At 44.2% G+C, this 14,238-nt stretch overlaps 1 protein-coding gene across 1 annotated transcript; it reads right to left on the bottom strand.

The window, feature by feature from the left end:
• Positions 1-7,180: 7,180 nt before the first annotated feature.
• rgcc (regulator of cell cycle) lies at positions 7,181-12,993 on the bottom strand. The gene is made up of 5 exons (XM_042002646.1): positions 12,841-12,993; positions 12,509-12,682; positions 9,557-9,664; positions 8,804-8,866; positions 7,181-7,921 (listed from the first exon to the last, which is right to left on the bottom strand). Exons 1-5 carry the CDS (start codon positions 12,866-12,868, stop codon positions 7,914-7,916), a joined length of 381 nt encoding a protein of 126 aa, XP_041858580.1. The 5' UTR covers positions 12,869-12,993; the 3' UTR covers positions 7,181-7,913.
• Positions 12,994-14,238: the final 1,245 nt, after the last annotated feature.

A 14,238-nucleotide genomic window follows, 5' to 3' on the forward strand; every position in this document is an offset into this window, starting at 1 on the left:
CACCTCGACGCATAGCTTGGGCTCTGGAACAACTGCCCTCGAGAGGGGCTGGACCCTCTTCCATTCTGGAGTTGCTCCCGGTGAGAGGCGCCGAGCAGGTGTAGGCCTGCTCATTGCCCCCCAACTTGGCGCCTGTACGTTGGGGTTTACCCCGGTGGACGAAAGGGTAGCCTCCCTCCGCCTTCGGGTGGGGGGACGGGTCCTGACTGTTGTTTGTGCCTATGCACCAAATAGCAGTTCAGAGTACCCACCCTTTTTGGAGTCCTTGGGGGGGGTGTTGGAGAGCACTCCTTCTGGGGACTCCCTCGTTCTGCTGGGGGACTTCAATGCTCACGTGGGCAATGACAGCGAGACCTGGAGGGGCGTGATTGGGAGGAACGGCCCCCCTGATCTGAATCCGAGTGGTGTTTTGTTGTTGGACTTCTGTGCTCGTCATGGATTGTCCATAACGAACACCTTGTTCAGACATAAGAGTGTCCACATGTGCACTTGGCACCAGGACACTCTAGGCCGCAGTTCGATGATCGACTTTGTAGTCGTGTCGTCGGACTTGCGGCCGCATGTCCTGGACACTCGGGTGAAGAGAGGGGCGGAGCTGTCAACTGATCACCACCTGGTGGTGAGTTGGCTCAGATGGTGGGGGAGGATGCCGGTCAGGCCTGGCAGGCCCAAGCGTGTTGTGAGGGTCTGCTGGGAACGTCTGGCAGAGTCCCCTGTCAGAAGGAGTTTCAACTCCCATCTCCGGCAGAGCTTCAACCAAGTCCCGGGTGAGGCGGGGGACATTGAGTCTGAATGGGCTGTGTTCCGTGCCTCTATTGTCGAGGCGGCCAGCCGCAGCTGTGGCCGTAAGGTCGTCGGTGCCTGTCGTGGTGGTAGCCCCCGAACTCGTTGGTGGACACCGACAGTAAGGGATGCCGTCAAGCTGAAGAAGGAGTCCTATCGGGCCTTTTTGGCCTGTGGGACTCCAGAGGCAGCTGATGGGTATCGGCGGGCTAAGCGGAGCGCGGCTTCGGCGGTCGCTAAGGCAAAAGCTCGGGCGTGGGAGGAGTTTGGAGAGGCCATGGAGAATGACTTCCGGACGGCTTCGAGGAGATTCTGGTCCACCATCCGGCGGCTCAGGAGGGGAAAGCAGTGCTCCGTCAACACTGTGTACAGTGGGGATGGGGGGCTGCTGACCTCGACTCGAGACGTTGTGAGGCGGTGGAGGGAATACTTCGAAGACCTCCTCAATCCCACCAACACGTCTTCTGATGAGGAAGCAGAGTCTGGGGTAGCTGGTGCTGGCTCGCCTATCTCTGGGGCTGAGGTCGCTGAGGTGGTTAAAAATCTCCTTGGTGGCAAGGCCCCGGGGGTGGATGAGGTCCGCCCAGAGTTCCTTAAGGCTCTGGATTCCGTAGGGCTGTCTTGGTTGACACGCCTCTGCGGCATCGCGTGGACATCGGGGGCAGTCCCCCTGGACTGGCAGACTGGGGTGGTGGTACCCCTCTTCAAAAAGGGGGACCGGAGGGTGTGCTCCAACTACAGGGGGATCACACTCCTCAGCCTCCCCGGTAAGGTCTATTCAGGGGTGCTGCAGAGGAGGGTCCGTCGGATAGTCGAACCTCGAATTGAGGAGGAGCAGTGTGGTTTTCGTCCCGGTCGTGGAACAGTGGACCAGCTCTACACCCTCTTTGGGGTCCTCGAGGGGGCATGGGAGTTTGCCCAACCAATCTACATGTGTTTTGTGGATTTGGAGAAGGCATTTGACCGTGTTCCCCGGGGACTCCTGTGGGGGGTACTCCGGGAGTATGGAGTGCCGGACTCGCTTGTAAGAGCTGTCCGGTCCCTGTACGACCGGTGTCAGAGCTTGGTCCGCATTGCCGGCAGTAAATCAGAATCGTTTCCAGTGCGGGTTGGACTCCGCCAAGGCTGTCCTTTGTCACCGATTCTGTTCATAACTTTTATGGATAGAATTTCTAGGCGCAGCCGAGGTGTCGAGGGGATCCGGTTCGGTGGCCTCAGGATTGGGTCTCTGCTCTTTGCAGATGACGTGGTTCTGTTGGCTTCATTGGGACGTGATCTTCAGCTCGCACTGGAGCGATTCGGAGCCGAGTGTGAAGCGGCTGGGATGAGAATCAGCACCTCCAAATCCGAGACCATGGTCCTCAGCCGGAAAAGGGTGGAGTGCTCTCTCCGGGTCTGCGATGGGGTCCTGCCCCAAGTGGAGGAGTTTACATATCTCGGGGTCTTGTTCACGAGTGAGGGAAGGATGGAGCGAGAGATCGACAGGCGGATCGGTGCGGCGTCCGCAGTGATGCGGGCTCTGCATCGGTCTGTCGTGGTGAAGAGAGAGCTGAGCCGAAAGGCAAAGCTCTCGATTTACCGGTCGATCTACGTTCCTACCCTCACCTATGGTCATGAGCTGTGGGTAATGACAGAAAGAACGAGATCTCGAATACAAGCGGCCGAAATGAGTTTCCTCCGCAGGGTGGCCGGGCTCTCCCTTAGAGATAGGGTGAGAAGCTCGGTGATCCGGGAGGGGCTCAGAGTAGAGCCGCTTCTCCTCCACATCGAGAGGAGCCAGATGAGGTGGCTCGGGCATCTGGTTAGGATGCCTCCTGGACGCCTCCCTGGTGAGGTGTTCCGGGCATGTCCCACCGGAAGGAGGCCCCGGGGCAGACCCAGGACACGCTGGACAGACTACATCTCTCGGCTGGCCTGGGAACGCCTCGGGATCCCTTCGGATGAGCTGGTGAATGTGGCCGGGGAGAGGAAAGTCTGGGTTTCCCTGCTTAGGCAGCTGCCCCCGCGACCCGACTCCGGATAAGCGGAAGAGAATGGATGGATGGATGGATGGATAATAAGACAATATGAATGGATGTTGGAAAAGATGGGGGAAAAAAGCAATGTGTAAAAATGTTTTTTTCTCCTCTAGGTTTGCTTCCTGTTAGAACAGCTACTTCTTGTACTCAGTTACAGGCAGTATTTTCATAGCCTTGATGAGTCGTAAAGACGGAATATGTGGAATATTTCTTAGCACAAGAGTTAGACTGATCCAGAATTTGCTTCTTTTTACTGACAGCACAGCCTGTCCAAATGCAGTCCCACACGGTCCCGTCTCGTGGTGGTCCTGGTACCACTGCCAGGTTCCTGTTTAAAAAATGATTTAAAGGAGGAGGAGAAAGCCCATGGAGAACCTTGTATATGAAACCAGCAAATTTCAGATTTATAAAGTTATTACAACTAACAATGCAATATTTTTCTAGGATGTTATAATGAAATGTTGATGGTTTCTCTGTCAAGAACTTTTTAGAGCTTTGAAAAGTGATTCTGTTATTTTAAGATGCGTTTCCCCAGTAGAGGAACAACTGTCAAAAATGACTGTCAAAAATGGTCTTATTTGTGAAAAGTTCTGTATATTAAATAATTAAATTGAACCTTTTTTTGAAAACCTTTAAAGAGTAAATGCAGACTCCAGTAAAACCCCAAGATAATGAAATTCATTCACAATGTCCATTTCCTCTCCTCCCAGGAAAACATTCGAATGTGACAAAACTTCTGCTTGATTTGTGCAGATCATACATACAGTTTTGTTCTTGTTTTTTTGTAATATATAATAAAAGGCATAATTTAAATAGCCAATCGTGAACCTGATTCACTGCAGCTGTAAGAATTAAAGATGTCTTTTAGAAATTTTCAGCCTCCTTAAAAATTATTTTATTATTCAGCCAAGTCAAAGTCAGCTTAATTGTCAATTCGACTGTACATACATGATACACAAACAGATCAAAATTATGTTTAGCTTTTGTCCTCTCTACAGTGTAAACATAAAATAAAGGTAGAACATATAGAAAAATATAAAATATGAATTGTAGAAAATATAGAGCATGTAAAATACAAAGTAGTCTTAAAAATGTGCAAATTGTACATTTTCATTTGCTTAATAGAGACTGTACATAAAGACCTGGTGGCTGGTGCCAGCATGGTGGGTGTCATGACATGAGGTTGACACATTGACAAAAAATCAGGTAGCTCATTAATGTAAAATTTAAATAAAAGTGGTCCAAGAATAGACCCTTGAAGAACCTCAACAGAACAATCAAGTTAAGGAGATTTGTTGCCATTTGAACCAAACAAGAAAAAAAAAAAATCCCCTAAAAAGCACTTTTACTTTTATTTCAGACCTTCATCCCTCGCCCTTTGCTCTAAAGACACAATGAAGTCAATATTCAAAGCTGTGCTTTGTTGGTTTTACATATGAAAATGAGTTTTCTGGTCAGTAGAAGTACCAATAAGCCTATGGAGGAGCTTTCTAAAGAACAAAAAAGTTAGCCACATGATACTGTATCGATGAAAGCAAAGTTGTCTTGGCTTTCAAAGTGATGCCAGGAATCCATCGAACTGGGCTGCATCAAATTCTGGCTGCGAGTTAATCATGGCCACTCCAGACAGAGCTTAAGTTTCCACCGGACGAGCCATGTCATGTTTCAGAAGCATCCCAGAAGTGGTTCTCCTTTACACTTTGCTAAAAATGGTCTAGTTTTGATGGAAGCTGCACAGAGGAGATGAGTTGATAGAAAAAAGGCAGACATTAGATATCTGCAGAAAGAATCCAGTCTACAAGAAATGCTCTGTGCAAACTTCCAATCATACACCAAGTCACTGCAACCTGTATCACCAGATCAGAGAAAAACTAGATTATTCTGATAGCAGCTAAAACACACAGTGTTATATGACAAATAAATGCCAACACCAGAAAGAAAAACCCATGCAAATCAACTGCAGGAGTTTTGGGAGCTGAGAGTCAGGAGCTTGGTTGTTAGACACCATAGAAACAACTGATTTTACTCAAGTAAATTAAACAAGAACCTGGAATTTTAGACCTAAAGCATATAACTGGTAAGATTGCATTTGCTTGCTGGAGAGTTAAATTGCATCATGGGAAATGTAGGATCAGCATTAGATCTTCTTTTGCTTGTGAGCTTCACTGTCTGCACCTGCTGGACGGTCTCTATGTCTACCCCCAGTTTGAGACATTTGACCTCTGGTGGTCAGCAGACGGAGGGGTGCCTCTGACATCAGACGACTTTAGCTTCAGCTGCCACCAAACAGGGTCACACCCTCCTGTCTCCCTCCTCCTCTAGAAATAGACCCGGGTACTAAAGATGTTACATAAGTTCTGCTTTGTTGAGTGATTAATGAGGACGGAAGGTTACAGACCTGTGATATCCATTTTCAGTGTTTCTGTGTTACTGCATGCATGAGTTTCATTCTTGGAAAGAAGTGAACGTCCAAAAGTTTGCTTCGTAGTTTTTTTTTTTTTTTTTGGTGGATTTTTCTTTTTGGGTGACTTCACTGAAGTTCTGCATATAATGAAACAAGTGTGTTAAACCTCAGTCTGACAGATAAGATCTTTGGTTTGAGTGACCATGTTCACAACTTCCTTGAAAGGAAGCTGAAAATTGAAAGGGCAGGTCAGGCACTCAGTGATTGTGATCTTGGTGGGTTAATATAGCTCTGAGGGGGTGAACAGCAGTGGCTCCAGTCCAGTCAGTCAGCAGCTTTACACCCACCATGCTGACTGGAATCTGGAGGAAATCACTGCATAGTTATTTCATCTGACTGCAGATATGAAGACTTAACAAGTTCTATTTGAAACAGGCTGTTTGGGTACTGAAACAATTTTCAAGAATGTAAAGCACATACTGTGCAGTCATGAGAAAAAAATGTAAACCTCCTTTAAAATAAAATGTTACACATATGAGAACATAATGAAATATCACAAATATGAAAACACATGACATATTACATCATGTCATTCTTTATTTAACAACTTTAAAACTAAGCCTAAATTCAGAGGTAGTGTGTAAAGAACTAAGTCCACCCTGGCTGCTTTTATAGAAATTAAAAGGTTAATAGCAGCCAGGTGTTATGGATGAATGAACCTGATTAGAGTGTACTGTTCTGCGATTTTCAGGTGTGTGTTAACACAATGCTAAGGAGGAAAGACATCAGCAGTGATCTTAGAGAAACAGCTGTTTCTGCTCATTAATCTAGGGAGGGTTGGAAGATCATTTCCAAACTATTTGGAGTCCATTATTCATCTGAGAGGAAGATTATTCACAAAGTGGAAAATGTTTAAGTCAGATACCAATCGTCCCAAGAGTGGCCGTCCCAGTAAGTTCAGCCCAAGATCAGACTGTGCAACGCTCAGAGAAACTACAATAAAAAAAATAATAAATAAAAAAAAAGGCAAAAGCTAACATCTCAAACTCAGCATGATAAATTTATCATGCAATCCTTGCAGCAGAAAGCCTCTTCTCTCACTCCCTCTCTTAGGTTTACAGACTTCACCTGGAACAATATCCTTTGAAGAGACCATACCAAAGTGGAAATGTTTGGTCAGAATGCACACAAAAAAACCAAACAAACAGCATATAAGCACAAACACCTCATACAAACTGTGAAACACGATGGTGGAGGGATGGTGATCTGGGCTTGTTCTGCAGCCACAGGAGCTGAACACCTTGCAGTCATTGAGTGGACAGTGAACTCTTCTGAATACCAAAGTATTCCAGAGTCAGATGTGAGTCCATCTGTCCAGCAGCTAAAGCTTGGCTGAAACTGTCTCATGTAACAGGACAATGATCCCAAACACAGCAGCACATCTACAACAGAATGGCCGAAAAATAAAAGAATCCAGGTGTTGACATGATCCAGTCAAAGTCCAGACCTCAACCTGACTGAAATGCTGTGGTGGGACCTTCAGAGAGCTGCAGAAACCAATGAACTGGAGAAACATTGGAAAGAAGAGTGGAACAAAATCCCTCAACGGTGATATAAAAGACTGATGACGTCATACAGAAAACCATTACTTACTGCTAAATGAGCTTCTACAAGCTGCTGAATCATTGTGTGGACTTAGTTTTTCACAAACTACTTGTAATATGCCACATGTTCATCTGAATTTGCATCATATCCAGACCTGGAAAGGACCAGATTATTTTATTTTTTTCTGGTTGAAAAAACCTTTGAATGGAAACAGTGTTTATTTTCCACACTGGTGTAACACATGCAGTTCATATCATTTCAGATGTGAGTCACCAAACCAGCCGGAAAAATGAAGTTTTCAATGAAGTTTTCATAGAAAAAGCACAAAAGAGAGAGATAAAGGTGGAGAATAAGTTGCATTAGATGAACAGTATTTCCATTGTTTATTATATCTGGCAGGTATTAGCTGTATAAAATACACATATTGCTTTCCAGTTTTTAAGTTTTTAGTTCACATTTAATCAACTTTACTCCAGTCAACATGTGTCAAATCTTAATCTGACTGTCCTGTCAATACTGAGGCAAATACAATTTGAAACAAATAGTATTTACATATGATACAAAAATATATTTCACCAAAAGAGTGATACATTTACAATAAGTAGCTCTATAAAATTACAAATATATTTCTCTTATAAAAAGCCTTTTTCTTTCTTTTTTCCTGTTTTTTTTTAAATACTCTTCCAGCTCAAGTTTTGGATGAGGGAGCGTAGCCTGGTCTGTGTGGTGGGAAGATTTGGAGATCTGATGACATATTCCAGTTAATCTTTGCTGTACGATCAAAATCGTCACTCCTGACAACTTTTCAGTTCTTGTCGTCATGGTAACAGAGATAATTTTGCCCCGTTCTGCAGCCCCTCACAGCGGGTCGCTGTGTGGTCTGGAGACAGCGGAGCGCCGGCTGAACCTGATGCTGTGGTGGAGGAACTTGGCAGTTGCTGCGGCATCCAGCTGCATCCTGTTGGGTGCCTTTTTTGTGTGTGTGTGTGCGTGTGGGGGGGGGCAGATGCATTTTAACTGTTCAAAGGGGGATGGCGGGGGTTCCAGACATCCACTCCCTCCTTCCATGATGGCTACACTCCAGGATGACTGAACTTCCAGTGTCACATGTCTAAAAGCAGAGACAGACAGACAGAGAGACTTGATTAGAAGTAGACTGCCGGCTCCTGGGTCGCTGGTTCTATTCTCAGAGCGGCAGACGTTTGGTTGTACAGGCCGGTCATCGTAAACAACGGTGGTCCTAATAAATGTGCCATTCTTGGGGGGCTAACAGAGAAGTTGGCTGACTGGCTGACTGAATGTTCAGATTTATAGAGACGCCTGCGAGCTGTGAAAGACGAACATTCAGAGGCCAAAAACAGGACAGAGCCAGGCGGTATATGGAGTGTGCTTAACTCCTACTTCTGTCTCATTCCATTCCTGACATTTACAGTTTGAATTTCAGTTCTGGTTTGCACTAACGCACATTCCTCATACTCGAGTATACATGTTCCAACACACGGGCCTGGAGTAAATGTTCTGTACACTACAAACAGCCCCACATTGCCTTCTTAGCGTGACAGTCAAATCGAGCTTTTTTGATACATCCAACAAAATCTCATGAACAGGATCTGAAAAAACTCTGTATCTGTTTTATACTATGTGCTACCTATAAAAAATGGGGTAAAAAAGAAACACAAAAGCAGTCTTGCACAGTGCAGGTAGCAGAACTTTCTTCACAGCTGAGTGATGGATGAAAATGGATACCCTGCCTTTCTCCAGTGTAACCTGAGAGGCCTCAAGGTCCATGTAACATGCCACAACCTCTTCATAGTCCTGACACATGATTGTTTCTTGAAAAGCAGAGGGGAGTGACTACTGCATGACTTTATGAGTGGTTGTTAGCATAGCGGGCATGGGGAACAAACCCCCGTGCTAATCCCTGGGAGCGGGTGGCGCCAGCACACGGCTAATTCATCAGGGACTCCTGACAGCCAGATCCATTAACACTTACTCTCTAATGTCTTGTCGAGGTCGGCGATGAAGTCCTCCAGTTCTTTGGTATCACCCAGTTTTGCTGAAGGGGAAACAAAATAGAGATGTTTCAGAACAAGGATAATAACGAGGTCAGTACCACACAGTGAGACTAAATATATTAGGGCTCACATTTTTCTGCAAGATTTATAACTTTGATGCAATTTTTACATATTTGGCTTTGATTTTTTGCCCCTTTTCTTTAATAATGGGTTTTATGGAATAATGTGGATGCCACTATAGTGGACATTATGTCTGTCATCGACATCATTAGCCTGCAGAAAACCTCTTTACAACCAAAAAGCACAAGAAATCATAAAGAAGATTTCCTACTTTTTTTTACCAAAAGCTTGTCTAATGAGCTACTTTCCTCAGCAGGTAACATGGTAATATAACTAATTACTTTTCAAAGGCAGTTAACCTGGGATCTGATTTCTCTCTTTTTTTTAATAACATAACTCAAAACTGCCTTCCATCCATGTTAAGTGAGCCTTCCTGCTTCCTTGGTAGCATGTTTTACCACAAACAAAAGAGCAAAAGCAGGTGAAATATTAGAAGAAGCTTTTGGGAAGCAGAAAGAGCTCTAGAAATAAAGGCATAAAGAAATGAAAATAAAATTCAAAGATCTGAAAGATGTGCAGAAACATGAAATAATTTACATGCATTAAACAAAAAAAAAACTTAGAAATGTTTTAGTGCATTCTTATGACAACGGTGAGTGTGTTACGCTCACGTTTGGGTGACATAAGAGGAGGCGAGGTGGTGGCAGGGGACAGCGTGGTCGGGGAGTTCAGCCTCTCATCGCTGAAACTGAAGCTGTTTCTGTTGAGCGATTCTGCACCTGTCAGAAAGAAAGAGAGGACAAAACAAATTAACTTCAGCAAGCTTACGATTTCCTGCAAAGATGATGTGTGTCAGTGGAGCAGAGCTTCAGAGTAACCGCTGCATTCTCCTCTAATGACACCCTTCCTCTACGGCCTGTCAAGCACATGCAACACATTCACGTGGCATTCAGTTTCTCACAGAGGTGTGCAAACACACTATTAGACATGAAATACCTGCATGTGACAGCTTCTCTTATTATACTGTAACTTTGCATATTTTCTGAAGCTGAGAGCTTCATCAAACTTGTCCTCAGCTCTTCAGTAACACTGCAGCATATTCACGGAGCATGATCAGTCCTCTGCAGCACCTAACTCTCTCCACAAGCCACTTTGATTTTGTCAAACCATATCTCATCAATCAGCTTAGACTATTTACTCTGATAAAAAAAAGACAAAGGAAAGAAAACCAGGCAGGAGACAGTCCTGCTCTTAGAGCTCATTTTGGCTTTGCTTTGCAAAACTCCAGAAGAACTCACCAGCGTCTCAGATGTCAAGCACCTACTTATTCCCTTTTCTCTGACCTTCATCTCTCCCAGCACTCAGCACTGAACACATAGCGTGATAGGAGGCACCACACACAACAGGGAGCACTAGCAGAACACACACACAAACAAACACACAACTTAGCATCAGTATTTGACTTGAACCCTCCAGCTTCCTCTCATATTCATCTTTGTCATTCACTGTCTCCTGCCTCCTCTTTCTCCCTGCATTGCTTCCTCCACTGCTCCATTTCTTCCTCCTTTCCTGACACACAAACACTCCAGGGGGCAGTTTTTGTAATTTATCTCCCCCTTCATTAGTCCATCCATCCATCAGGCTGCGAGACAATAGGTAATCCTTGCGTGGGACAGTTCTCTCTTCATTAGACTTCCATGGAGAGGACAGGACTCATGCAGGAATCTGATCCCTTACGCAAATCAACAAGCTCATTAGAGCCACAGACAGGTTCAGACACCTTCCCTGTATTTTTAATCACTTGCTTTGTAACATGGGTTGCTAAATAGTGTAAGCACTAATGATCCCCTCAGAAAACCACTGGAACTCCAGTTATTATGCAACTAGACTGAAAGAAACCAAAAAAATGTCTCTCTGCCCTTAAATGATTCCACAGACAGACTTTTCAGAAAACTTGAGAGTTAAAGCTCCTTTCACGCCTTCCGTTGGAAATCCCAACCCACTCACATGTGTGTGGGGAAACCATCTTTGCATATGTGAGCCTGTGGGATATTTTTCTCACTGTGTCAGCATATGAGGCTGTCCCATTTGCCTGCCTGGGGCCAGCTCCTCAGCTGGGGAAGCAGACTTTTTTAAACGCTGTATGGTGGAGTAATACACTTAATGTATGACAGTAAAGCTTTAAAGAAGCTGCCGAACAGCTGAAGATGTGCCAGAAATATGAAGCAGTAGTCTTATCTGCTCTATAATCTTTGGATGTTGATTAAGAATTTTCCATAACTCTTTGAGTTGAGTGAGATTGTGCATATGAGCATGCATGCAAAGTATGCAGCAGCTTGTCAATCACAAAAGCTGCTCTCTGGACGATAAGATCCAACACTGTGCAAAAGTCTGGAGTCGCCCAACTTTTTGCTTCTTGCCAGTAAAACATTAAAGGAGACTAATGATTTACTAAAACATGCAAAAACCGAGTTGATCCAACTCTAGGGAGAATGAAAGTGAATATTTTTTCTGAACAGCTTTGTTCTTTAACACAGTCTGAACCCTCTCAGACCAGCTTTCTGTCATTTCTTTAAGTAGTCTTCAGGAATAGTTCTCCAGACTTCTCAAAGGACTTTCCAAAGCTCTTCCTTGGATATTTCAGGCTTTTGATCTGTTTTCTTTCAAGATGATGCTTCAATAATGTTAAGGTCTGGGTTTTGGGGAGGATCCGTCCCTCCATCAGACTTGTTGTCACTGATCTTCAGTTCAGTTCAGTTCTTGTGTCATGTGACATACCTCAGCGTCTTGACAACCACGTTTCTATGGAGATCATTTCTGATGAGGCTTTGGCCAACAATAGATGGATCAACTGAAGGTCCAGATGTATCTCTTAGGTCCAAATTCAGGTTTTGCTGGATTTGATCATATTTCTTCAGGAGATCACTTTCAGATCGTCTTCATCTGCTGTAGTTTTTTTTAGTCCTTCTTCTTTTGCCCTCCCCATGTCCAGTTTCTGCACACCATGCTGAGATATGCCAGGTTTCCAGCTAACAGCTCTTTGGGAGTCACCTTGTTGCTGCTAAAATCCTGTTTTCTGTCTGTTAAACTGTCTTATCGGTGTTATTTTTTCATAGATACAACTAAAGAAATGGAATCAACTTATGTGGTTTTGTGACAGGCTGCTATTAACGTCCAATTTAAAACAGATGTTTGCTAAGTTATCAGTTATGTGTCAGCACGACACTGGTCTATCCCTTGAGTTAGGAGCTTTTTTATGCTTGAATGATTAGAGGTCAGTGTTAAGTAACAAACAGAAAAAAAGAGGTAAGGACAGGAGAGAAAATGAGTGAAAAAGCACAAAATGTCCCCCCAAAATATCAAAGACCTGTTGTTCAAGACCACTTTAAACATGCTGCTTAAATACTAAATAAATAAAGGATGGATGAACATTTATAAAGTGATGAAGAAGAGAGAGACTTCAGCTGAAAAGCAGCTGAACAGAAGTGACCTCCACTTTGGGTGGAGTCATTTATCGTGACACTGTTGTGACTTTTGCATGATCCTGCAGTGATAACAAAGCCTACCAAGTGATAAATAACTTTCATAATTCTGATCGTAGCTTTGAGGATAGACCCACTCACTCTCAGAGTCGCTGATGCCACTGTCGCTGACGCTGGCGCTGCTCCTCCTCTTCATGGTCTTCAGGTGTTCGTCGTACCTGAAGTGTCGCTTCTCCACCGGCGACGTGAAGTCTTCGATCACCGCATCGAACTCGCACAGCACATCGCTCAGGTCCTCCTCGTTGATGAAACTCGCTGCAAAATGAGGCGCGCTTTTAGTTCTGAGCAAGACTGTGGTGATGATCTTCTTCTAAAATATCCTACATTAATAACTTATTCAACATCAGACCGGATAGGGTCTGTTTTGTTATAAAAACAAAAATAATAACAGGTGAGGGAAAGCATGAAAGTACCTTGTGCTTTCAGCTTGGGAGACTTCATGTTGCCACTCTGTCGGGTCAGATGGTCCAGTAACCCTCCTCAGAAGTGTGTGTAGTAATATGTGGAAGCTGACAGTCCGTGTTGGTAACTGCCCCGCAGGTCTTGAACTAACCCTCCCGGCAGAGAAGTGCCGCTTTTTAAGGAGCGCTGCGCGGCGGGGCGGTGACGCAGCGGAGCGGAGCGCGCAGGAGGAGGTGTATGTTCGTGCGTGTTTGCATGTGCGCTGCGGCCCATAAAGCTTTTCCCAGTTGAAATTACACTCCCTTCTTCATAAAAAGTATGTTTGTAAACAACTTCCGTGTCGCTTGCCAGGCAGAGTGATATAGAGATATTTATAATGATGATCAGGTTGGTTTCATACGGTATCTCCAGGCAGATCATGACGCACCATGACCACACAGACGGATTGGAAGCGGCCGCTGAGCTCTGAGATTTGGGTCATAAAAGGAAAGTGTGGTCATTCAACAGTCAAACGCAATCCTGCCTTCAGATTCAATCTTTTACATTGTTAAATAAGCAACTTTCCCTCATTTAATTGCTGTTTTCTTTCAACTAAAACTAATAATTGGGCAACATTTTTCCATAAACTGACCACTTTTATAGGAACTACTACTTTTAATTTTTATTACTATATTTATTTATTTCAGCACTGACTGTTTTAAATGCTTATATAGCAATCCAAACCCCAACACACCCAGAAATCATAGGATTTGTGGTGTTTCACAGTTGCATTATTTCCATATAAACATGACATTTAATTTAGCTTTTACACTGATACAAAGTGATACAAATATTCAGCACCATTCTGATGTAAATTTGTACAAATAAACTGGTTTAAAAAGTGGGATACTTGTTCCACCTACCGCATGTTTTCAAAGTAAAATGTCTCGATCAGAAAACTACAACAAACTTAGACTGTTTCATATCTTATGATCTCCAGAACCTCAGCAGCTCCTATCAGATGAAGGTCCTTCAGAATTAAGTTCATCCAACTGTCAGGAAGGTGTTTAGGCTACGCCTGAGGATCAGCCTAAGTGAGCTCACAGTGACACCTGCTGGTGGATCGCCACAGTTGCATCATGGTCTTTACTCGGGTGGATTTGATGTACAACGGGACACAGAAACAGCAGCTGACAAAACAAAAAGCTCAAGAATAACTTGTCTGCCTGTGTCAAAGCGTTCAGCTATAGCACAGTCCTCATGAGCGGCACTGCAACAACGATTTGTCTAACAAAGTCTTATAATCTTATATCCAGCCAAAAAGTTTTTGTGTTCTTGTTTTGCCTGTTTAAATATGCTAAAGCAGAGTAAGATTATATTAAAGTTTTAAGAGTATATCTTTTTTTCTTACTTAGTTACTGTAGGAGATA

This window comes from Melanotaenia boesemani, chromosome 12 (assembly GCF_017639745.1).
Source record: "Melanotaenia boesemani isolate fMelBoe1 chromosome 12, fMelBoe1.pri, whole genome shotgun sequence".
Classification (NCBI taxonomy): Eukaryota; Metazoa; Chordata; class Actinopteri; order Atheriniformes; family Melanotaeniidae; genus Melanotaenia; species Melanotaenia boesemani.